Raw genomic sequence first — 25,234 nt, forward strand, 5'->3', positions numbered from 1 at the left:
ATGAATACATATGTTATCTTCCACTATACTATGCTCTATTTGGTGTGAGTTAGCTGAGAATTATGATGATTTTCAAAATGAGTCTTAGGTCTAAACTTTTTAAACAAAGTATTTGAATACAATTTGGTTTTATTAGTGTGGTGATTATGCTAATCCTCTCTTTATATCATGTTGATATAAGGGAGGGTTACATCCATCTCTCTCTTAGGTGAATCACCATCTCTCTCCGTTCACTCCAATATAAAATCAAATTTGAGATTGCCCGAACCCCGTCGGCCTTAGATCCTCTCTTCTCTCTATTCCTCATTCTTCCATGGAGTATATCATTAGCCAAGACACTAAAGGTCTTGTGGATTACGGCACAGGAATCTCTAGGGATGGTGTTTTGCCTAGGGGATTTAATAAAAGAAAAAGGAAAAAAGTAGAAGATGGATGACGCCGCTGGAGGAATCTTTAATAGCTTAATTATATTATAAGTTGTATTTTCAGCTTACTAATCTTCATGGAGATTTCTACTGGTGCAGTTCTGCTCCTCGATTTTTTTGTGCAAGGGCATGTAAGTCTTTTCATATTATAAATACATATATTAATTAAAAATCATATTATATTCCCGCCATCCTACCCATCATATTTTTAAACTCACTTCTATTTTCAGTTCTAATTTTACTTTCAATTCTTTTAAAAACTCTTTCACAATGTCAAATGAGGCATGATTGTTTTCATGATGAAATTATTATTTTGAAAGACTTGTGATTGTATTCTAAGGAACTAAAATTTTATCTTTCACTGACAATTTAGAAAGATATTACTGAGTTAGTACAGGCTAGGGAGCAATTTTAATTTAAAAGTGACCTTGAATCTTGTGCATAAATTTAGAAGTCACGCGTTGAGAATTTCTAATTTCCATTCCTAGTTCTACAGTCAGAATCAAGTCCATAGCATGACTCCATAGCATGAAACCTCGTGAGTTCATCTAGAAAAAAGGGCAGGAATTACATGACTGAAACTTCCAATTATCATCCCCAACTTTGCTGGTCAAAATCCTTACATGTCATTACTCAATTCCAGATTTTAAGGTTCGTCTTTGTATTTAACATTTTTACATGGCCTACATTCTCAAAGCAGATAGCTGAGCAAATTAACTAGCTCATTATGTGAATCATGAAGCATAAGATAATGTGAATCATGAAATGTCATAAAATAATGAGAATCGTGAAGATTTTAAGTGACTCAACAATGTAGTATGTGAATCTTCTCATCGTTGATTTAAGCTGGTTTCGCTTTTCGCTTGACCTAGCCATGGCCATATTTTTTTTTAAAAAAAGTACGTTACATCCTCTGTACCTGCCATTTTCCCTTAAAATTTTATTCTAACAATATTTTTAAAGAAAAGAAGAATAATAGTTTTATTGTCAAGATAATTATTTTTTTTAAAAAAAATCATTTTGAATTATAATCATAAAGCTTGATGATAAATGTTAAAAAGTTTAGGAAGCTTCATTGTTAACAAATTACCATTATGTGATTTATTTTGTGATTGATATAGACATAATAATACCCATCTAATTTTAGGTTAGGGGCCTTTAATGTGTCCCTTTTCTAATATCTCTTAAAATTTCAACTTTTTAATTTTATTTATTTATTTATTTTTGAATCACTGGCTTCTAAGGATGAATCTACGGCGAGCTACTTGGGAACAAGAATGAAAAAATATGAGAGAGACAAGGGAGCCAAAAAATCTTCAATGTTTTTTTACATGCAGAATACCTAGAAATTATAGCAAAATACGAAAGTGTTGGGGGCCCCCTGCCTCCCATAGTTTCGTCACTGTCAGCTTTTACATAAAATAAAAAATATTTTGATATCTTGATATTTTAAAATAATAAAAATTTATATTTTTTACAAAATTTTTTTAAAAATATAAATTTTCACCATTCTAAGATATCATGATATCTTTTATTTTATATAGAAGCTAATGATATAAGGAAAAAAAATGAAAAAAAAATTAAAAAGTTAAGACATTATAAAGAATATTAAAAAATGGCATATTAGAGACTCTTCGCTCTCTAATTTTCTGCTCCATGACATGACACTTTCAATTAAAAGATACTTTATAAATAGTCCTTTCTATGAACATTAGACTTTTAATAAAAACATCAATATGTCATCAGTTCAAAAACAAACTCATCCTAAAAGATTATGCTGTTTGATGAGAGAATCTCTTATATATACTTACAAATTTTATTCAACTTGTGAAGCTCCTGTAGTGGTCCTCATTACAAATGATTTATCTGACAATTCGAGTGGCATATATATAGCGCTCAGACTCACAGGGTGTGTTTTTATTGTAATCCATGGACGATGACACGAGTACAGACATACCTGATCAAGAAGATAAAGTGAGTTGAAATTAACTAGTCATAACACGTCATAATTATATATCCAAAAAAACTCTGTACCAAATTAACATTAAACATGTATCATAACAAAAAATGAAAATTAACCCAATCGAAACATTTCAGGAGGGACAAAGAACAAAAAACGAAAGAGAAGAAAGAAAAGTGGATACATAGGGTCCCTCTAGCTTGAGACACAACCGAGTAAAGCACACGAACTCGAATGCACGTGCATGACCTTTTCAAGCCCATCCATGCAGATCAAACCCTTCTTCGCTCTCAATTTTTAATTTTTTGTTAAAATGTCTCAGAATGCTTTTTGGTAATCACTCAACACGTGGATGCTGCTGGTCTCGTCATCATGGATTCATGGTCTCCTTCTGGCTGGATTAGTTCCATCAAAAAGCTCGTCGATTAAGGTTTCTATATCATCAGCCTGATATTTTATGTACTTCTCTGTCTGTCTTCCTGGGTCCAAATACTGAGAATACCTCCCCAAGAATGCTCTGTATGCCGGAATTACCACCCCCGTTATCGACACCCGCAGCTCCGACTGAAGCTGTTCGTCGTTCACAATCCACGTGCTCTGCGTCCTGTGTATCTCGTCGAATATTGCGTTGAAGCTCTTGAACCTCTCTTTGAGCACTGGCTTCTGCACCTTCCCGTGCGAACTGAGACCCTCTGGGGTGAGACAATTTAGAATCTTACTCCATGTTTCTCTTACATAATTCTTATGGTACGACCTTAGATCCGACGACCTCTTCCTACACCACGTCTCTCCCATCAAGCTGTACATCTCTCGCGACCCTTTGATCTTTTGGAGCATGTACCTCCCATTGTTCATCATGAAGATGCAGCTCAAGGCCACATCCCTGTACAGCTTTGCCTTCCCTTCCAGATTTGTGTCCAGGTGAGACATCAGCCTAATCACCTGTGCCGCAAACGGCGTTTCCTGCTCCGTGCCGGTATTGTTGGCGTTAACATTCTGCTGAGAATTCCCATCCCCATCGTAGTGGGGCCTGCTGGTCGAGTCGGCGCGTTCAATCTTCGAGTGCTCCTTGAACACTTGCTCTAACGTTTCCTTGTACTCGCATGCGAATGGAAGGTAGTTCATGAAGTAGCGTGTCAATGGATGAACCGCACCTCCGGGAACCAAAGTTTTCTCGGCGTCTGTCTTGATTGCGTTTTCTAGATCACCGAATGTGCTGATCACGTTCTCGCCAAGTCTGCTTTTCGTCAACGTTGTCTCGGTCTTGAGCTCGTTCGCATACTCTTCCGGTAACAGTTCCTCGAAACTGGGGATTGCATCCCGCAAGGTCTCGTACATGTCAAGGGTTTTGAATAGCTTCTCCGCGGCGCGCTTCGTCATGGCCACCCCTTCCGCGAAATTGAGAAGCTGCATGACAATGCACCGAGAGAGATCGCTATATAGGATAACTGATAGCGACGGATTTTCTTCAAACACCGACTCTGCCAGCTTCTGTTCACCGGCCAAGTAGACGGAGACAAAGTCCTTGAAGGTTTTGATCCACGCGGGGATGTCTCTCTCCAGTATTTTCCATTGCATTCTCAAAATCTCGTCGATGCTCATTTTCTCGAATCCTATTTTTTGCAGGTTCTCCTCCAATGTGCAGCTCCTGCAAATCGAATAAATCTGGCCGCACTCGTGTTGGAAACCAACTGATGTCATCTCTTTTGTTATTTGTTTCAATTTTGCAACGATCTCATCGGGATAACTCGGAAACTCGGGCTCCAACTCGATGAATTCTGGTTCCGACAACTGGTTCCTATCTTGCTCTACTTGCTTCCCGTGACCACCGGCGTCAGATTCACCCGGATTTCGAGATTCTTCCATAAGGAATCGAAACTCTTCCTCGAAATACGACATGGCTCGATGCTGAAGGGTACCGATGTGATTGACTAACAAATCCTTTCGTGTACTGATCTCTTCCGAGGAGGTTTCCGACTGGCTCAGCAGTTTCATTAATTTAGAAATCCGATGCAAAGCTCCTAACAACGACGAATCTTCCTCTACAGCCTCACCCCATTTGCCTTTACTTCCACCCGAGTCGTACAGGGAGATTTTTTCTTCAACGAGTACCAAGAACTGGTCAATGAAATCAGGGATCTCTAAAGAAGGTTCTTCGACATCTGCATTCTTGGTGAGTGTCTCAAGATATTGATCAACATCTCCTGAAATATTCTTGAGGCTGGGAGGGGGAGATTCTGCAACCTCAATTGGAGCATCTTCCTCCTCCTTCTCAACGGCCGGTTCGCTCTCTGTATCCGCATCAAGCGGCTTTGCATCATCATCCGTTTTGGCTTCAACCTCTTTCGCATCGGTCTCCCCGGAATCTGGTAAAGGCGCACGTGGTGTCTCGCTTTCATTCTTCTTCTCGTCAATGCGAGCACAACTGCCGGATTCAGTGAGGTTCTTCTCCATTATGATTGTGAAGGTAAGAGAATTGCTCCAATAAGAGAACTTCGGAAACAGAGAGGAATTAACCGTTTTTCTTTTTCTTTTTTCTCCTTTTTTTTTTGGTTTTTTGGGTATGATTCTTGGTGTGATTGTGTTTTCAGGGGATAGGATGGAAATGGTCGTTGTTGGTTTTTCCCTTGTTAGGGCGCATTTCTGCACGAGAGGAGCAAGGGAAACGAACGGCCAGAATCTTGTGTTCGAGCTTCCGCGAGAGACAGGTACAAAGAAGATGCAAAACTGTTAAGTCGGTGTTGACCGTTGACCTTATTTTTCTCAAGCTAGCATCGTTGTGCCCCCACTACTTACATTTTGCGGTGTGCAATGCGCGCCACTCACAAATTAGTTTGGGCCCGGGTAAAAACAATACGGTTCGGTTCAGACCAGATCCAGATCCAAGGAATCTCACTGTCGAACAAGGAGAGCGCGTGGATGGTTGATCCTCCCAGGGCACAGGCGTCGCACGACCCATGGAAAAAAGCCGAAAGAGATACACCTCACTCGGCATCAGTATTGTTCTGAAGTTGAGATCCAGTTGATAGGGAAGCGGAGCTCCGAGCGTTCAGTTGTGGAAGAAAATGAAGTTAGGAAGAATGAGAGACAAAGAGAAAGGGAGATATGGTGGAGTTAGAAGGGGGCAAACGCTGCAACCATTTCTTTTTTTGTGCGCATTGGTGGCTGGTTTTGGCCTGTTGATGCTTTCGCTTAAACCGTTGGATCCTCCAATTGTCGTGGATTTCCCCATAACGGTTGGGCTTGGAGATTCGAAAATCTCAAGTTTTGATGGTGGAGCTGTGGCGGCCCTGAGCGCTTCGGGAACAAGGTAGAGAAATCGTGCGCTACGGTAGAAGAGATGGGACACGATTTCAGAAGCGTTGCTTGGAAGGAAACCCTGAGAGTGAGAAGAATTATTGAAAATCATTTTCTTGTGAATGGTACTGGGACTAGTTTTTATCCTGTATGCAAGATTTGTTGGCTTTACTCGGCACTTAGATATCCAGGACCATAAGCAGGATGCATGTGCTGCTTCTTACTTTAGGTAGCTCAATTCTTTTATGGAGCATAATTTTGTTAGGAGTAGTTGCATTTGGAGAGCAAGTAGCAAGAACATTTTAACAAACTGCGCAAAGCTTTGTTAATTTCGAATATCTGTGGTTGTTGTGTTAGCATGCTTCGATATAAATATTGGGAACTTAATGATTTACTGACATTAGCATATCCTTGGTAAGATTCTTCATTAAGAAGGTTGTTGTAGCTGCGGGTTTACGCATCATAACTAGGACACTAGGAGTCTAGTAGTGATCTAGGGAGTTCTTACTTACATTTTCAGTCCATCTAATTTACTCGAGCGAGCAATTCAGACCTTTGATTTCAATTCGAGCAACGTTATTCCTCAAATTTATTTATTATTTCAACTTCATCCCTCATTTCTACTGATACATTCTTTGTCCCTTAATTATTTAAATTGCCTTAATGAAATAAATAGAGATATAATATAACCTTAGCGCTAGAAGAACTAATAAATATAGAAAAGGGCAAAATTGCTCTAATCGAAACAAGAGAGAAAATTACTCTCTAAGTTAGATGGAATAAAAGTGCAATTAAGCTTATTTTGTCCTTTGTGAACACAGTAGACATCAAGGTCATATCCAGGTACCTACCAGTGGCATTGGAGGCATGAACATCTGAAAAGTGGCATTATGTCTTTTTTTTTTTTTTTGGAGTAGTTGTCAAATCAGAAGATGACATTGATTTGTTTTGTTTCAGGGGCGTCAAGAATCAGGGATCTTCCCCCAGAGCAATTCTGTAGTCATGGTTTTGTTCTGGGTAAGACCTCAGAGGCAGGTTTTGGGAATGAAATGTACAAGGTGTTAACTGCTGCAGCACTGAGTGTGATGTTAAACCGGTCCCTTATCATTGGTCAAACCAGGCATATTGGTTCTTCCTCAAGCCTTTCTTTTTCCAATTCAAGAACTCAACGTCGCTTTCTTGCTGACAACCTGTTTCTGATGGACATTTCCTTTTAGAGTTTTCAGTCACTGGCTCTTACATCTATTTTAACTTTTAGAAATATCTTGTCCCAGAAATATTGTGCAATTACAAATACAAACCTAGTTTTATACAATTTTGACATTTACATCAGTCACGCGTTTTGATTTCTTGCTTAAAACTGACTGACAGTTCCATTTTGAGCATTCATTTGCTATGGTTCTTCTGTCTGCATTAACTTTTTAAAGTGTTTCTGATACCTAAAACATTATGCAATTACAATCACCAATCTAGGGTAATGAAGCTTTGACATATTGCAAGTTTTATGGCCGCTGAAGTGTGAAAACCTATTGCTGTCTGCCACTGATGGGTTTGCGAAACTACTTTAAACATGCAAAATTTCATGTTATAATCAAGTAAAATATTGCTAATTATAGCTTTTCTCCCCATTATCTTATGCTAGCTCTCTTCTATGTTTCAGTGGCAAGTATCCTTTCGGGGATTACATTTCTTACCCCAACTTTACATTTACGATGAAAGAAATTAAGCATTTGTGGAGACAAAATAGTTGTGAGAGCAAATATGGGAGGCATCTTATTATGAGAACTGATGATTTTGAAAAGCCGTCTGAAACAAATGTGCTTTGTAGCAATTGGAAGAAATGGAAGCAACCCATTATATGGTATAGTGAGAATGCCATCTCTGCTTATCCATTTCTCAAGCTTTGTCAAATGACAAATGACTAATAAAGTATGTTGTAGGTTTCAAGGAACCACAGATGCTGTGGCAGTACAATTTTTCTTGAAAAGTATTCACCATGAGATGAGAACTGCTGCTTCTGATTTATTTGGTGACCCACTAGTCCTAGGGTCACGTCCTAATGTATTTGGGGAGCTAATGAGAGTTCTCATATCCCCTTCCAAAGATGTCGAAGCAGCTGTCAATTGGGTTCTCGGTGGCAGGGAAGATCCTGACATTTCACTGCACATGCGAATGCTTATGAATAGGTAATGCAAGATACCCATTAATTAATTTTATTGAATGGGAGGTATAATATTATGCTCGGTTGATGAATGAGGCTGGGTAAGCGTATCATCTCATATATTTCCAGTTTTTATAATAATTTTTCTCAAGAAGTATACAAAGGAAAAATCCACTTTCAGCAAAACACGGTGTAAGGTAGGAAAAGGATTTTGAATTATTGATTTTTCACATCCGTACCCCTTGAATGCTGGGGAGGAGTATATTTGATTCTTCATTAAATGCGCATAATGCTTAGTTAACGTAAAAGATTCATGGTGTATCTCAACCTTTTCTTCGGAAGCGGCTTTAACTAATTGATAGTGGTTTGCATCCTATGATTCAGGTCTGTGAGAGCTGTACGAGCAGCATTACGGTGTATTAAAAAAGCCATTCAAAATCAACATCTAATATCCAGGTCAAAGGTGGTTTTGGTGTCTGATACGCCTTCTGTTGTTAAAAGTATGATTCGCAACATAAGTGAATTTGCTGAGGTAATCTCTTGATACTTATCGTGTGCTTAGCATGCAGATGCTAGTGTGCGTCTCTCTGGAGCATGGATGAAAATTTTTTTCACCTGCCACTAGTCAGTGACACTGAAATTACTTTTCTGAACTTTAAACTGAAAATATGTTATTTTCCTTGTTGCTAATTTCATATGTTCAATAATGATTTGCTTGATTATTTACTTTTTCACTGTCTACTGTTGACCCATAGGCTAAAGCTCACTTTCTAAAAAAATGAAGAAAAAGAAAAAGTACACTTTCCTCATTTAAGTTCGAGTTTAGTTTTGGCCTCAGTGTTTTATATACTCAATTTTGCTTGGATGAAGTGCACTTTGGCTTTTTCCAAACAACAATAATCAAATAAAACATTTAGGATGATATTAGAACTAATCTAATACTTAGGGGTCAAAAAATGCACTCTGGCCTTTTCCAAACACAAAAGCACGAGGAATTTAGGTGCCTTTTGACGCTCGCTCATATGTGCTCCCCCAGGTTGTTCATTTCGAATATGAACATTTCAAAGGTAATATACATAAAGAATTGCTGAAATCAGATTTTAGAGTGAAGGATTGGGGTTCAGCACCACGATGGGTTGCTTTTGTGGACTTTTTTCTTGCATCTCGTGCAAAATATGCTGTTGTTTCTGGAGCTCACCGTCGCGTTGGGACTACCTATGCTCAATTAGCTGCTGCTCTGGCTGCAACACGAAATCTGGGTACTCCCCCTATCATTTCCTTTACAGATATAGACATTCATGCACATATATTTGTGCGTGTGTTACATTCTGCAGAAGGATGAAACATTTGATAATTGTTTCTTTCAGGGGATAATTCGACTGGTTCAAATTTTGCATTTTTCAGCAGTTTCCAGAGTAATTTGTTAACGGCAGGTCTGAAGAATCAGATCGGCTGGGGTCACGTGTGGAACAGATTTGCTGGTCCTTTGAGTTGTCGTAGCCAGGCCAATCAGTGCGCCTTCACTCCACTTCTTCCTCCAGCTTGGTGGGATGGCCTTTGGCAGTCTCCTATTCCACGGGATATTAATCGTCTGGCTTCTTATGGCGTTAAACTATCTGGCTTTGGTACTGTTAATGACGCCTCTCTTCAAAATTATTGTCATTCGAGGAAAAATGTTGTGAGAACCGTTAAATTCAAGTTGTAGTGTTTGGAAGTAACATTTGATTGTAATCACACTTTTTTTTGTTTTTGGGCCAGATGTAATGATATGCTTTAGGATTACCATGCTAGTAGCATGATAGAATGAATTAGTTACTCATCATTTCCTTTCAGCGTACAAGTGTCCCTAGTTTAGCTTGCTGACCGAAGCCTCTCTCTTTTTGTCTTTAAACTGTCTACTATCAAAGTTCTGCGCAATTTTTGGCAAGCACCGTAGACCTGTACATGAATTCTGAAATGACTTTTGAGATGACGCCTGTATTTGTGGTCCATCTCTGGGTAATCGATCGGAATTTATCGAACTAAATCATTATGGGAAATAGAAACGGTCCGATTTAAATTCGAGTAACCGTTACAGTGTGAATCCATGTAGGACTGACGAGTGGTTTCTAAACTGATACACTCCAGAGGCAGAGGCCTACAGAGTCGTTAGCCTGTACCTTCTCAAAGGAGATTAACGTATTGGGTTATGCTGCGGGGAGATTAAAGTATGTTAGTATGTTACTGTTCTTATCACTTTGCTGACGCATACATACATGCGGGCATCCGAAAGTACAACTGCCAATCCAGTCGATGCTGAATAAAAGCTGGCCTGGTAGCTTAGCCATGCTACTCGTCGTTTAACTGCCCCCCCCCCCCCCCCGAAAGATTTGAACTTTGACCGTAAAAAGCATTGCCTTTCTCTACACCGTTTTGACATTTTCTTTGTCTGTGGCTTGTGAACGAAGAATACAAAAGAAGCTGAATAATGCCAAATACTGGATTAGGTTGGAGTTTAGGTTAGCAATATCCACTAGCCGCCCATAAAGCAACTGCCCCGAACGACCAACTCTCTGGTTTTTTTTTTTTTTTTTTCGTCTCTCATGTTTTTAAAATGTCCTCCGTTTACTTGAGTCACCGTGTGTTTTGATTTTTCACTCTTAATTTATGACTTTTTAGGGCTGTTATATAATTTCTGCATTATCCAAATCTATGCCTCTTTTCTCATTCATGTTTTTCATCTTTTTACTGCAGCAAAATATCTAATTGATGGATAACTACTTTAATTAGAAGTTCGAGATTGTCTTCCCTTTTTTTTCCCTTCTAGAATTAAATGATAAATTAATTTTAAATTATAGGTACAGAGTTTTGAAATTCTAAACTTATTTTTAGAGTAACATCCTTTTTTAATTTTAAAAATAATACAATCTAATTTTTAACATTAAAAAATTAACTTTAATTATTAGTTATATTTAAAAAATGACACAAAATAATCTTAAAAATTATTTTAAAAAAAGCCAAAAATTGGGCCCAAAAAGTACAAATAGTAACCTAACAAATATAGAAAATGACCAAACAAATTTTACGGATATAAATGTTATATATATATATATTGTAATTTGTAATTTGCTCTTTTACCGCTTTCTTTAGATATAAATTTAAGTGTCACAGGCAAAGAAAGACAGGAAATCGAGGATAATGGGCATGAAGCACGTTATGGAAGTGACTGTAAAAAAAGATTTTACACTTCATAGCCTCGGCATTTAACTATTATCATGAGCATGCTGCGGAAAATCAATTTTTTGGAGAAGAAGAGATGAGATAATTTTCTCAGCCTAGTCTACTTGGAATGCCGCCATTGATACACAGGCTTTAGCTATCATCAACACGTACATGGAATATCGCAGTAAGTTAAAAGGCATCGTGTGGAGGACACAAGAGCAACCTATTGTGAGTGGCACTTGGAATCCACCTAAGGATAACAGGTTTAAACTTAATGTGGATAGTGTGAGTTGTAGAGGCGTAATTCGTGACTCCAAAGGAAAATTCAAATGTGGATTTATATTTAAAATGAGTGATGGAGACTCGCTTTATGTTGAACTTTGAGCTTCCTTCTGGAGTCTTAAAATGACTTAGGATCTTGGGTACAGAAAGCTCATTCAAAAGACAGATTCATGTGAAGCCGTTCGCATGACACATAAGGAAGCTCACCTTGACCATGCCTTTATGCAGTGTTGTTACTGAGATTAGATCTCTGCTTGCACATGACTGGGTTGTTATCATTCAAAGCATTTCCAGAGGTGCGACTTGGCAAAGCCGGCTCTATCCTGTATTAATGGATTCCATCCTTTGTCTTCTGCTTCAGTTCTTAACCAGGACATGAGTATTGTTATTTAGCCTGTTTCTTTTTGTTATCAGAAAAAAAAAAAAGAAAAAAGAAACTGAATGAGTAAGCTTAATTAGGCTATGTTTTACGAAATTTTGTATTCTATATTGAGGCTAGCTATATGATAAATTAATAACGTCAAATATATATTCTATGTATGATGTAAATTAACAGAAAACTGTACTGTGATAAATTAGTGAAACTCACCTTAAAATGGGGGAATTAATGTCAAGTCCCACACAGTAACTCTATTTACCCCAAGCTTTCATGGAATTCATAAATTGCTACCAAATCCCAAGTTTCTTAAAAATAAATAAATTTGTTTGTGCAATTACAAAAATGTCTTTATCTTATTTTATCTTTTAAAAAATATAACTTATTTATTACTGGTTGTCGGAGCTCTAGTTAGCCTACACCTATTTATCATTATCGGTCATCGACGACCAGAAATAAATATAATGAGTTATATTTTTTAAAAAAACAAAATAATAAGATAAGAATATTTTTAAATTGCATAGACAAATTTATTTATATTTAAAGGACATGTGACTAGATAATAATTATGGATTTCAGACTTTACAAAATAATTAAAGTTATTGTTTGGGATTTATAAGTAAGTCTTTCTAAAATTTAGTATAAGATCAGGACCCACAATTGTAAATTTATAAATAGTACTCAATATGTATTAAGAAATTTATAGTTTATACTTTATATTATTAAATGAATGTTTTCTATTAATTAAATTCAACTAATATTGGTGGGCGTCATAATGCACTACTACGTGGTAATTTGAAACAGTCAGCGAACGCACTAAAGCGGTCAATCATGGTGATTTCCAATAAGAGCGAGGCATGTCATTTTCTGTATGCTGTAAAGCGCAGACACATACAGTGACAGTAGCAGTAACAGTTAAGAGAGTCCCTCGCGCATCGCTCACCAAAAGCATGTATTGAATCACCAGCTCTGTAAGCGAAAGGCCAAAATTACCCTGAGCACTCGCTGCGCCTTGGCCCTACCTCTCATGCCTTGCCGCCGATTCACCACAATCCCCTCCTCCTCGCCGGTAATCCGAGCTATAAGGGTCTCTGCTTTCGTCCTCGGCCATGGATTTTGAACCATAGAGAGAGTCTTCAAGCTCTTGGTTTTGCATCTCTTGCGTTCTTCCTTCCTGGGTTTCGTTTCTGGGGTCACTGCGGATTTTATATTCTATTTGAGGATTCTGAGCTGACTGTGATCGGACTATCTTTTAGCAATACGGATATGTACGTGGTGCCTCCACCCCAGCGGTCCGATCCCGGCTCGGGATCCAGTGATTTGCGGGTTTACCAAACATGGAAAGGGAGTAATGTGAGTTCTAGTCCTGGATTTCTTTTATTTTTTCCTTTTTTCTTGACTTATTATTGGGCATCTGTTTCCCGCTTTCTGTCTGGTATATCGAATTCGTTGCAGCCCATATCACGATATTGTTCGAACTTAAGTAGTCCATTGCATTCTGCTCTCGGCAAATTTTTCTCTCGGTTCCCTCCGAAGTCTAACTTCTTAAATCAATCTCATTCTACTTTTAGCAAATCCCAGTATCTTTCCTCTCTTATCTTAAGTCCAATAATATCATAGGTGGATCCTCCTTCATTGATTGTTCATGTATTTTTTCCTCCCTTTATTCCGGAATCAATTTTATTCGATTTTACAGTAAGGGGGAGGGGTTCCAGGGTCTATGGTGATTTCAAACTCTGCAGAATGAGAGCAAAAGGGCTAAACAAAAAACAAGTCTCTTTCGCCAAGGAGCTACAGGGTTGCCTAATTTATGACGATGCAAGTTTTTGAGGGTCCTCTTTCCGTTAGGTTATGAAGCAGCGTTAGTAAATTACAATTACAGCTACCAATAAACTTAATTGGATACTTTTAGCTTGTTGGCGTTTCAGATTTAAGCTGTTTCGCTTACAAGTACCATTTAGCTAACGGAGCATTAAACTTATGTCTTACTTTTTAACTATGGTTGAAGAACTTTGAAAGCTCTACCAGATTTGATTTTTGACTAACTGATGTTAATAAAACTCACTGAAATTGGCCCCTTCTATTGCCACTCATTTCAGACGTATCTGATGAAGCACACATAATTTCCGATTGCATCGGACCACTGAACCCTGTAAACATTTTTGTAATTTAACTAAAATGAAGCATCTTGTATTTCAGTTTTTTGGGGGTCTGTATCTGCTGCTAGCTTGCATCAGTTAAATTCACTCAGCTGTAATGACTTTGAATATGTGCTGTGCATGTGTTATTGTAATAGCGAAGGTATTGTCTCTAACGCTACATCTGAAAATTGAACGAGTTTATTTAATATATAACTAGCTATGAGAATTGAGAAATCATAAAGTCACCTACACACTATAGCATCTGGTTCTTGATTTTGCACAAGTCATCAAATGAATTCTGAATTTTAGGCACTTAAAACTAGCCCAAAATTGGGAAAGAGCTGAATAGATGAAAGAGATTGTGGCAAGCTTTGTGGATTAATGGGCTGCAGGATTGCTTGTAAACTAGAAAACAACTGCTTTCCTCCCCTCTTGACATCTTGAATCTGACTTACTCGTTACAGAATCTATATAATATTGACAATGATATCATTAAATGAACTTGTTTGCTTTGTTATGCAAAACTTTGCTAGACTATATTTCTTATTATATATGGAATACACAATGTTCATAGATAGTAGAAAAATAATAATTAGCTTTGCTACACTGTCATCTGAAATATGCATCTGTAATTGGACATTTTGTGGCTGCAGTGGTTCTTATATAGAGCATTTTCTTGCAGAAATTTTATCTTCAGGGGAGGTTCGTATTTGGACCGGATGTAAGATCACTGTTGCTGACAATTTTCCTTATTGTTGCTCCTGTGGCAGTTTTCTGCGTCTTTGTTGCCAGAAAACTGATGGATGATTTTTCTGATCACTGGGGGATGGCCATAGAGGTTGTTGCTGTTATATCCACAGTCTATGTGAGTCTCTCTACATGAATTATTTCCCTCTGAATCAATGTACCGTGTGTGATAATATTTGTTTATACCATGAGAAGCATTGCTCTTTAGTTTTGTGTTTCTTGCTTAAAACAATGTACCCTTCAGGCTTCAGGCAAGCTCTTTCAATTACATCTTGTTGATTTCATTTCAGTCTCTGGACTGCCCTACCCAAATATTGGTGGAATTTTATGTTTGTTGAGCTCGTTTGGGTTAAGGGGGGGGAAAAAGCTTGCTTGATCCATGACTTTCTGGAGGCTCTAGTCTAGGATATGTAGATCGACTTGGATAAGACTTGTGTAAAGTACTTGGAACAAACAAAAACCTTATAATTTAATGGGTTAATAGGGTATCAGGTTGGCGCTTATTACCCATTGTGAATTTGTTTTATGTTAGCGGAGGCCATTAGCAATTTAGGACAGACTTGAACATGACTAAGCCCAAAAATTTTTTTGTTTGTTTGTCCCCTTTGTGAATTTGTTTTTTGTTTGTAACAATGAGGAAAATTGGGAGAGGTACCGTATGGCTAAGAAGGAAACTAAGAGAGCTGTGGGTGAAGCTCGTTCTAAAGCTTTTGAAGAATTTTATAAGAACCTTGAGACGAAGGAAGGAGAGCAAAATATTTATAAGATTGCCAAGAGTAGGGAAAGAAAATCAAGAGATCTAGAACAGGTAAGGTGTATTAAGGATGAAGAGGGAAGAATTTTAGTTACAGATGATGAAATTAAAAATAGATGGGAGACTTATTTTTCTAAACTTTTCAATGATGGAGAGGATTCATCTAGTAACTTGGAGGATTTAGTAATTGGTGAAGGAGAACAAAATTTGTCATTCTATCGAAACATACGTGATAAGGAGGTAAAGGAAGCTCTTAAGAAAATGGCAAATGGTAGAGCTAACGGACCTGATTGTATATCTATCGAAGCGTGGAAATGTTTAGGTGAAGAAGGGGTGAGATGGTTAACTAAGTTATTTAATGTGATTTTACGGTCCAAGAAAATGCCTGATGAGTGGAGGAGAAGTACATTAATTCCTATTTATAAAAATAAAGGAGATATTCAGAATTGTACTAACTATAGAGGGATTAAACTCATGAGCCACACAATGAAATTGTGGGAGAAAGTAATTGAGCATAGGTTGAGATTGGAGACAAGTATTTCTGAGAATCAATTTGGTTTTATGCCAGGTAGATCAACTACAGAGGCGATTTATCTACTAAGGGGATTAATGGAAAAGTATCGTTGTAAAGATAAAGATCTACACATGGTTTTTATTGATTTGGAAAAAGCTTATGACCGTATACCAAGAGAAGTGCTTTGGAAAGCGTTGGAAAAAAAGGGAGTACGGATTGCTTATATTAAAGCCATACAAGATATGTATGAGGGGGTAAAAACTAGTATAAGAACGCCTAGTGGTCAAACAAAGGATTTTCCTATAAAGATTGGGCTACATCAGGGATCATCTCTGAGTCCTTATTTGTTCAACTTGATTTTAAATGTTTTGACGGAACATATTCAAGAGGAAATCCCGAAATGTATGCTCTTCGCGGATGATATAGTTCTTATAGCAGAGACAAGAGAAGAGGTTAATTGCAAACTTGAGTTATGGAGGAGGACATTGGAGTCGAAAGGTTTTCGTCTGAGTAGAAGTAAGACGGAATATTTATATTGTAAATTTGATAAAGGACTATTCGAAAATAATTTGGAAGTAAAATTGGGAGATCAAATTATACCTCAAGTGGAAAAGTTTAGATATTTGGGAGCCATTATCCAAAATGATGGCGAAATCAGTGGAGATATTTCACATAGAATTCAAGCTGGGTGGTTTAATTGGAGAAAAGCTAAAGGAGTTATTTGTGACCGTAAGGTGCCTAATAAACTTAAAGGAAAGTTTTATCGTACTGCTATCAGACCGGCAATGTTATATAGTAGTGAATGCTGGGCTCTAACGGGACAGCAAGAGCATAAAGTTGGAGTAGCAGAGATGAGAATGTTACGATGGATGTGCGGACATACACGTAAAGATAAAATTCGAAATGAGCACATACGTGAAAAAGTGAGGGTGGCACCTATTGAGGAAAAAATGGTAGAAAATCGGTTGAGATGGTTTGGGCATGTACAAAGAAGACCAAGGGAGGCACCAGTGAGAAGAGTGGAACATATAACTTTGAGTCCGATTAAGAGAGGTAGAGGAAGGCCTAAGAGAACACTCTTGGAAGTTGTTGAACGTGATCTCTTAATTAATAATATTTCTAAAAGCTTAATAAATGATAGAGCACAATGGCGTCTTGCAATCCATGTAGCCGACCCCACCTAGTGGGATAAAGGCTTGTTGTTGTTGTTGTTGTTGTTGTCCCCTTTGTAAATGTTCACTGCAACAGCAAACACTTGTGGCATCAAGGAACCTAACTGCCTGTCTTTCTGGTTTAGTTTTCCATATGGTTACATCTGAACATAATTGCTGACCAGAAGGTGTTCTGGAAAGTTCCAACTACAGACCGCACTTTGCAAAAACGGGTTAAAAAATGAGTCAGTCAAACATCTCGATTATTTGTGCTGTTGATGGTGGCATACCACAAGTTTGAGTGATCCAGCAATAAATCAACCCTCCAGTAAAACTTGGACGTACTTGTTATTGCAGTATCAGCTCATTTGACCGTTCTTACAGCATCCTCCTTTCACTCCAAAATATAAGCAGCTTTTAGGAAAAATTCGCATACCAATAAAATCCTCATTATCATAAAAAATATGTTATTTTCCCTTTTTACCCTTAGTATCAATTACCAACACACCTCATGATGAGTGAGAAATAACTTTACATAAGGATTTAGGTTATTAAATACAAGGGGTAAAATGGGGAAAATAATTTTTAGATGTACTAGGTTGCTTATATTTTGAGCTAAGATTAGCTGAGGAAAAATGTTTATATTTTGAACCAAAGGAATTATATATTACAACTAATTTTTCTTAATCATTATGCAATTTACAGCTACTTTTTCACCAGACTTATATAGCATATTAGCTTTCAAAAAGCTATGACTTTGGCACCTGGGGCTAGATCAAGTCACAAAGGTAGGTTGGGGTGTGGGTAGATGTCAAGGGTTCAAAACCTTAAAAAAAGAGGGGGAGACAAAGGGCCACAATTGAGTAGTTTTATCCACAGCCATTGACTATTTGCTGTCTTATTACTGTTCGGTGTTTTTGTCTTCAAAACTTTAGGAGGCACTAATTCTCCAATTTCTTGGATTTCATTTTTATTGATCCTAAGCTCTGCCATGCACATACAAATATATTCTTTTGAACTCTATGCTGACTTAATCTTATCAGGTCCTAGGTCTTCTATTCTTAACTTCTGGCAGAGACCCTGGCATAATTCCACGCAATGCACATCCTCCAGAGCCAGAAGGTCTTGATGGCAATTTGGATGTTGGAGCTGGTCGAACTCCTCAATTACAGTTCCCTCGCTTTAAAGAGGTTCAGGTCAATGGCAATATTGTCAAAGTCAAGTATTGTGATACTTGCATGCTCTACAGGCCTCCTCGATGCTCACACTGCTCAATCTGTAATAACTGTGTAGAACGATTTGATCACCACTGCCCCTGGGTTGGGCAGTGTATTGGGCTGGTAAGTTGGATCTTTCGTTTTATTTAGTTGTTTTCTGCCAATTGTGAACCCAGTTTGCAAAAAGCGGCGAATGTTGCTTAGAAGATTGTTGTTTTGGTTGATTAGTTTCTATCGGTTATCATGCTCATGTTATGTAGTATGTGGTAGGAGAGACTTTAATTTATTACGTTCAAAATTGTTGAATGTTTCAGATTCTTGTTTTGGGTTTAGCTGAGAAGGTAAGCATGCGAAATAAATTTATCAAAGATCAGCACATTTTAGTCAAAAATTGATTTAGTCTTCTAAATGGAGATTTTGTAGTCAATAGATAGTCAACAGTACTTTCAAGTTTATTATAGTCAATAGTTGATTTTGTAGAACATTCTAGCTTGTAAATGGAGACTTGAGGTGTTTTTATAATTTTAGAAAATAACACAGACTTATATATTGTTTGGTAAGTTAGGAGAAAAACAAATCTGTAATTGAACTCATTTACTTCCTCAAGAGGTTTTTCTAACCCGCATTAAGTAGCTTCCTATGAACCCCTGTACTAGAAACTTTTTACTTCGATGAGAAGTTTTTTGAGATAAGTTTTTGGAGGATTTGAGTGCAGGCTTAGATAGCATATGATGTTTACTTTGCTTCTTTTTTGTGCTCAATAGGGCCGTGCATGGATTGAGTTTGTCAGTTGGGGGCTATCTTTCAACCCAACCTGACTATGTGCAGGTTGGGAGAATAGTCTGCTTGACACAAACCAAACTCGCCATGCATATGCAGGTCAGATTGTTTTAATTTTCAAAAAAATACAGTTATCTGCTTAAAAAAGATCAAGACACATATAATTGCGGGTTTTAAAGGTGTGCTGATTTTACACAGTTGAAATATTGAAATCTGCAAATTGGGTGACTTGTGCGGGTCTTGTAACTTGATCCAACCTAACTCATAAGCCTGATTCGACTCCATTGATATAGCTGCAGGTTGGGTTGGATTACTTGGATTTGGGAGTTGCTAAACCCAACATGCACTCATAATGCAGTGGTGCATGATTACTGGGTTTCCTAAGGAATTCTATTTCCTCTTTAATAGAGGGGATTTGCTGGTAGCTTTCTTTTGTCATTCACATTTAAGGACTGCTTTTGCTGAGTTTAAGTTTTCTTCGTTGATGAATTATTCATTTCTTTTTGGTATATGACGCGTGGCCAAAAGCAACTATTCATTTCTATTATAAAACAACATTTATTGGTTTAATGACTTTTCGGTTTGTTGCTGCATCTCGTTCTTGAATATCTGTGTTACATTACCTGAACACTTGCTCTATTGTTATGCAGCGTAATTATCGCTTCTTCTTCATGTTCGTCTTCTCAACTACACTACTTTGTATATATGTTTTTGCATTTTGCTGCGTCTACATTAGAAGAATCATGAAGTCAGAGGAGACAACAATCTGGAAGGCAATGATCAAAACACCAGCCTCCATAGTGTTAATAATTTACACTTTCATAGCAATGTGGTTTGTTGGCGGTCTTACTGCCTTCCATTTATATCTTATAAGTACAAATCAGGTAACAACTGCACTTCGGAATTTTCTCTTGGTGCGAACAAAAGTTTTCTCCCAAAATGAACTTGCAGTCACGTGTGTCTATTGCTTCTGCAGACTACATATGAGAATTTCAGATACAGATATGATCGAAGGGCCAATCCTTTTAACAAAGGAGTGTTGAATAATTTCGGAGAGATATTCTGCAGCAACATTCCCCCCTCAAAGAACAATTTCAGGGCAATGGTCGCAAGGGAACTGGCACCACCTGCTAGATCGGTGGGTGGGGGCTTTATGAGCCCAAGTATGGGAAAAGCTGGGGAGGAGGTAGAGATGGGCAGAAAAGCTGTTTGCGGGGACAAGGGCCCTGGAATAGATCATTGTGAAGGTCAATTGATCAATGATCGCTCAACTGTAAAGGAACGTGAATTGGGAGAATTGTCACCTGAAGTAAGGGCCACAGTGGGTGAGGGTGACCGTGTCGGAATACATCCTCGGCGATCCAGCTGGGGAAGAAAAAGTGGAAGTTGGGAAATGTCCCCCGAAGTTCTTGCTTTAGCAGCACGGGTGGGAGAGCACAATCGCGCGGGCGGGGGTAGTAGCAGTAGTTTGACAACCCAGAACCAGCATGCGTAGCCATTCCGCTAAGAATAGCCTGGCTTGTCGGCAAGAGGGGATTTGATTTGCCAGTGATGATCAGGAAGTCTTGTGATATATGGTAACTCTGATGTAAAATCGTTGTACGTGCAATATGGGGTTGTAGCCATTTGCATGCAGGCTGCTTGTAAGTGTTGTTTTAGCCGTTGCCCTATTAGGGGTGGAATTGTTAGGAGTTCTGAGAGTGGTCCTTATTTGGCCTGGTGTTATCTTACATTTACCGATTTATTAGCAATTTGTACCTGTGAAAATACCTAGTGCTCTCCTTTTGGACTTTCGGTTGCAAGCCAATGGGTCATACTGTGGTCACGGGAAAAAAAAAAACAATACTTGGGCGCCTTTTTTTTTTAGAAGAATTTATTAATTTTAGGTTACTTAATCAAACTACAAGATTTAAAGCAATCTTTTTCAATGGAATTAATAGTGTTGAATTAAACATGTCCACATTATGTATTCATTAGAGAATTCTATTGGGTCGAGTGTGTTTGTATAGAACTTAATAAAAGTGTATTTCTAAATTCTAATAAAAATATATAAAAGATTTTTAGGGGAATTACAGAGGCAAGCCTGCATGTAGGAAAATTAGGGTAAAATTAGAACAAAACATAAAGGAAACTAACTGCAACTAAGCTTATCATCCAGCAGCATTCTCCTCAACCCGCAGGAAGTTCGTGTAACCCACACCATGAGCGTTCTTGGCAAGAACATCAGCACAACGTATGCGCTCCCTTTGTGGATGATGCCTGTTATTAACCAAAAGAGTTTCCTTCAGTCTTAGTTCCACATCACCTGTAACTGATGCAAATATGACTCTCTCTATAATAAAGAGGCAATTAGGGCAAGGATGAAACGATCAAGTGGATGGATGGTTCAAGGCTTTTATGTGATTTATTGGCAACTGGTAAGTGGCAATTGCTCCGTGCTTCTGCATTGTGTTTCACTGCTTCTCGGTCGCATGGGGTATATCTCAACCGCCTTTCTTCAGGGCAGAAACTTGGAAATTTACCTTAATCTTGCCTCTCATAAACCCATGCGAGAGATTTTTGGTTAGGCACTGTGATTGATGTTCCAAAGCAGAGGAATAGCAGACGAAATAACGTTTGAAGCTGTGCAGGTATGATTCTCCTTTAGGAAAATGACAAATAAGTCTAAAATGATTGATTAATTTAAGTTATATTCTAAATATTAAATTTTAAAAATTTATAATTTAATATCTTAATTTTATAACTTCAAATTTAAAATTTGTATTTTAAATTTTGATAGAAGAAATAATTTTTTTATTTTTCAATCATATTAAAATTTTAAAAATAAATTATAAATTTATCACAATATAATTATAAAATTAAAAAAATTAAATTATAAATTTTAAAAATTTAATACTTAAAATTCAACTTGAATTGTTCTTGTCATTCTCCCAATCTACTTCACCGTTCCTGTACAACAGTCACGTCACTTGCCAAAAGTCTTCGTAATTCGTATAATATAATGTTAGCCAAGCGCCCGGGATATTTTAGGATAACTCCAGTCACTTACCTTCCGCTTGATTCATCCGTGACATTGACATGATCTTTTGCGAACGGCAAGATAATGCGTGATGATGAGTTGAGGGGAGAAGAGGACATAATTTTTTTGCACTTGTCTTGAAATTTTAATTTTATTAACTGACTTCTCCCGGGACGCTTACTATTTCAATTTCTCGTCAGTGAAAGAATGCAGCTCCGCGGATGAGATCTAATTGTGATTTTGTAACCCCGTGACTGTAAGCAATATTTTTAGTTGAACCAATTGCGGGACCCTTCTTTGACTCGACACGTACTCAGCCCCTGCCTTTATGTTTTATCAGATCATTCATTTTGACATCGGGAGTCGGGCAGACCACTCGATAAACGCAGCGTCAAATCAGAACTTGAAGAGGCTCAAAAGCCTACACGATGCCTACGGATAGGGGTATTCATATCGTAAAATATCACTAAAAATATCGGCTTCAATTTTTCTTTTTTTCTCTCTCTGTTCATCTTCCATCCTCCGTCCCAAACGACATCTTCCTTCCAACACTTTCAAATGTTCCATTGCTTTCCTTCCAGCTCCAGGAGGTGAGGCTGGACCCGTAGAGCCCTGGTCAGCTCGGTTCAGTGCCCGTCTGACCGAGAAGAGTCCTAACGAGTCCCACATCGCACAAGATTATCACTGTATTGTTGTTTATATGTGTTTGCTGAGCGACTGCGTTCGTCCCTTTGGGGACATCCGATAAAATTGGAACGATACAGAGAAGATTAGCATGGCCCCTGCGCAAGGATGACACGCACAAATCGAGAAATGGTCTAAATTTTTTTTTTTTTTGGTGATCTCCATCGTCATCGTCGTGCTTGCTCTGCTTTTCTTTGTGTACTTCTGGGGTGAATGGTTATTATATTTTCTTGCTTCTCCTCGTGTGCTTTTGGTCAATGGCTATTATTTCTTTTTCCCATTTCGTTTTCTCCACACGCGAAGCTTAGCTAAGCAAAGCTCTTTGCCTCTGCTATGTCTTCATCCTTTTCCTTTGGCTGAAGAAAAGGGCTCATGGGCGAAGTCTGATTTACAGCGTATATGAACAATATAATATAATATAATTTTTCCCCCAGATTTCATTGATATATTAATATTAACTATTCCCACCATCTAAAATAAGCGGTACTTTAAAAAAAATTATATACTAATAAAATTTTTATTTTTATAAAAATATATATTATTTTTTTATTTTTAATTTCAATTACTAATTACTAATACATTATATGGAAGTATATTTATAAAAATATTTAAATTAATAAATAAAAAGAAATAAAAGGAAAAAAATTGCATATCTTAAATTATTTATATTTAAAATTAAGATTAGCTAAAAAAATGTTTATATTTTGAATAGGATAGAGTAATAGATTGTAATTGAATTTATTAATTAAATTATTAATTACTTGTTGTAAAAACGTATTATTAGCATTATTTTTTGCAAAAGATTTAATTATAAATTTTTGTGAAATTTGATAGTTGCCATAGAATCTAATTTCCTTGTCAGATGTGTATTTTTTTTATAATAATATTGGCAGTTTGACCCAATCATAATATTGTGTCACCCTTGTTTGAGTGAAAAGGTGTAGCTGGAGCCTCGTCATAAATTAGCCATGACCTTAATTCAGCCTCTAATCCCCAAAACCTCACAATCACGTATCAGAAAAGTCTGTCCTCTTTAATATAATATGAATCCATTAATATACGACTATTACTTTGAAGATTCTGAGTATTTAACAATTTAATAATAATTATATAATTACATAATATTCTCTCTCTTCTGAATTTGAAGGTGTAAGAGCAAATTGTGTATTTTTCTCTCTTGATATTATTGTTATAGAGAGAAAACAATATGTTTAGTACATGTTAACAATGATTAATAGAAGGATAAGTTTTTTAAAATAACTTCAAATATATAAAGTATTTGAGAAATTATGGTTTAAACTCGTGGACCACGTGATTGATGTCCTGTCCAATAAAAAATATTTTAAAATTTCGATGAAAAAATAATACTAGTACAACTGCATTTTCCCCCTATGAACCACATGCTAAAATTAACAATTTAGCAAGGAAAAATTATGTATAAGTTACGTGCTACTTCTTTAAAATTTAAAAACTATAACAAGATCTCTTAAAATTTTAATTTAATTTAAAATTAAGTTATAAAAAAATAATACTCTTATTAAACATATATTACATTAATTAAATAATTAATTTAAAACTACTTCATTAATAATTTATAACTATAATTTTATTTTTTATAACTGTATTTTTACATATTTAATATTTAAATAGTCATATGTTATTAATATACGACTATTTAATATAATAGTCTTTAATATAATATGAATCCATGAATATACTATTATTATTTTGAAGATTTTGAGTATTTAATAATTTAATAATAATTATACAATTATATAATATTCTCTCTCTTCTGAATTTGATGATGTAAGAGCAAATTGTGTATTTTTTTTTTCTCTTGATTTTTTACTATAAAGAGAAAACAAAATGTTTTGTACGTGTTAATATTAATTAATAGAAGGATAAGTTTTTAAAAATAATTTCAAGTATATAAAGTATTTGAGAAATTATTGTTTAAACTCGCGGACCACGTGATAGATGTCCTGTCTACTAAAAAACATTTTATGATTTAGATGAAAAAATAATACTAATGCAATTGCATTTTCTGCCTATGAACCAAATGCTAAAATTGGCAATTCAGCAAAGAATAATTACGTATATACTCCGTAAAGCAGACTTATTTATTAATAGGTCACGTAAAATTAGAAAACCATAACCAGATTATTTAAAATTTGAGTATAATTTAAAATTAAATTGTAAAGACAATAATATTCTTATTAAATATATATTATATTAATTAAATAATTAATTTATAACTATTTTATTAATAATTTATAACTATAATTTTAACTTTTTACTATCATATTTTCACATATTTAATATTTAAATAATTATGTGTTATAAATATATGACTATTTAATATAATAGCCTTTAATATAATATGAATCCATGAATATACTACTATTATTTTGAAGATTCTGAGTATTTAACAATTTAATATTTTTTTATATAATTATATAATATTCTCTCTCTTCTGGATTTGATGATGTAAGAGCCAATTATGTATTTTTTTTCTCTTGATTTTT

The 25,234-nt window shown here is 36.5% G+C and overlaps 3 protein-coding genes and 1 non-coding gene across 9 annotated transcripts; 3 read left to right on the plus strand and 1 right to left on the minus strand.

Annotated features, from left to right (window-relative positions):
* Positions 1-2,256: 2,256 nt before the first annotated feature.
* On the minus strand, positions 2,257-4,963 carry LOC129304490 (exocyst complex component EXO70B1-like). Of its 2 annotated transcripts, XR_008591702.1 has the most exons (2): positions 2,570-4,963; positions 2,257-2,382 (listed from the first exon to the last, which is right to left on the minus strand). XR_008591702.1 is itself a non-coding variant. In XM_054944168.1 (1 exon), the coding sequence occupies exon 1, from the start codon at positions 4,837-4,839 to the stop codon at positions 2,764-2,766; it is 2,076 nt and encodes a 691-aa protein (XP_054800143.1). In that variant the 5' UTR covers positions 4,840-4,963; the 3' UTR covers positions 2,401-2,763. The 2 variants fall into 2 exon arrangements, 1 of the variants encoding a protein (XP_054800143.1); XM_054944168.1 differs by lacking the exon at positions 2,257-2,382 and having other exon boundaries at positions 2,401-4,963.
* Positions 4,964-5,264: 301 nt separating this feature from the next.
* Positions 5,265-9,675, plus strand: LOC129304498 (uncharacterized). 5 transcript variants are annotated; one of them, XM_054944182.1, is made up of 7 exons: positions 5,289-5,807; positions 6,640-6,810; positions 7,343-7,543; positions 7,623-7,868; positions 8,228-8,375; positions 8,880-9,102; positions 9,211-9,675. In XM_054944182.1, the coding sequence occupies exons 3-7, from the start codon at positions 7,395-7,397 to the stop codon at positions 9,546-9,548; spliced, it is 1,104 nt and encodes a 367-aa protein (XP_054800157.1). In that variant the 5' UTR covers positions 5,289-5,807; positions 6,640-6,810; positions 7,343-7,394; the 3' UTR covers positions 9,549-9,675. The 5 variants fall into 5 exon arrangements, with proteins under 5 accessions (XP_054800161.1, XP_054800157.1, XP_054800158.1 ...); XM_054944186.1 differs by having other exon boundaries at positions 5,265-5,807; positions 6,640-7,543; positions 9,248-9,413; XM_054944183.1 differs by having other exon boundaries at positions 5,289-5,911; positions 6,640-7,543.
* Positions 9,676-12,623: 2,948 nt separating this feature from the next.
* Positions 12,624-20,775, plus strand: LOC129306088 (probable protein S-acyltransferase 7). Its single transcript, XM_054946433.1, has 5 exons — positions 12,624-13,055; positions 14,526-14,708; positions 18,053-18,349; positions 19,657-19,890; positions 19,983-20,775. The coding sequence occupies exons 1-5, from the start codon at positions 12,969-12,971 to the stop codon at positions 20,499-20,501; spliced, it is 1,320 nt and encodes a 439-aa protein (XP_054802408.1). The 5' UTR covers positions 12,624-12,968; the 3' UTR covers positions 20,502-20,775.
* Positions 20,776-22,750: 1,975 nt separating this feature from the next.
* On the plus strand, positions 22,751-22,853 carry LOC129307527 (U6 spliceosomal RNA). The gene has a single exon (XR_008592418.1). It is a non-coding gene; the product is annotated as a U6 spliceosomal RNA (small nuclear RNA).
* Positions 22,854-25,234: the final 2,381 nt, after the last annotated feature.

This window comes from Prosopis cineraria, unplaced genomic scaffold (assembly GCF_029017545.1).
Source record: "Prosopis cineraria cultivar Desert tree isolate PC_DT_omini unplaced genomic scaffold, ASM2901754v1 PC3, whole genome shotgun sequence".
NCBI lineage: Eukaryota > Viridiplantae > Streptophyta > Magnoliopsida > Fabales > Fabaceae > Prosopis > Prosopis cineraria.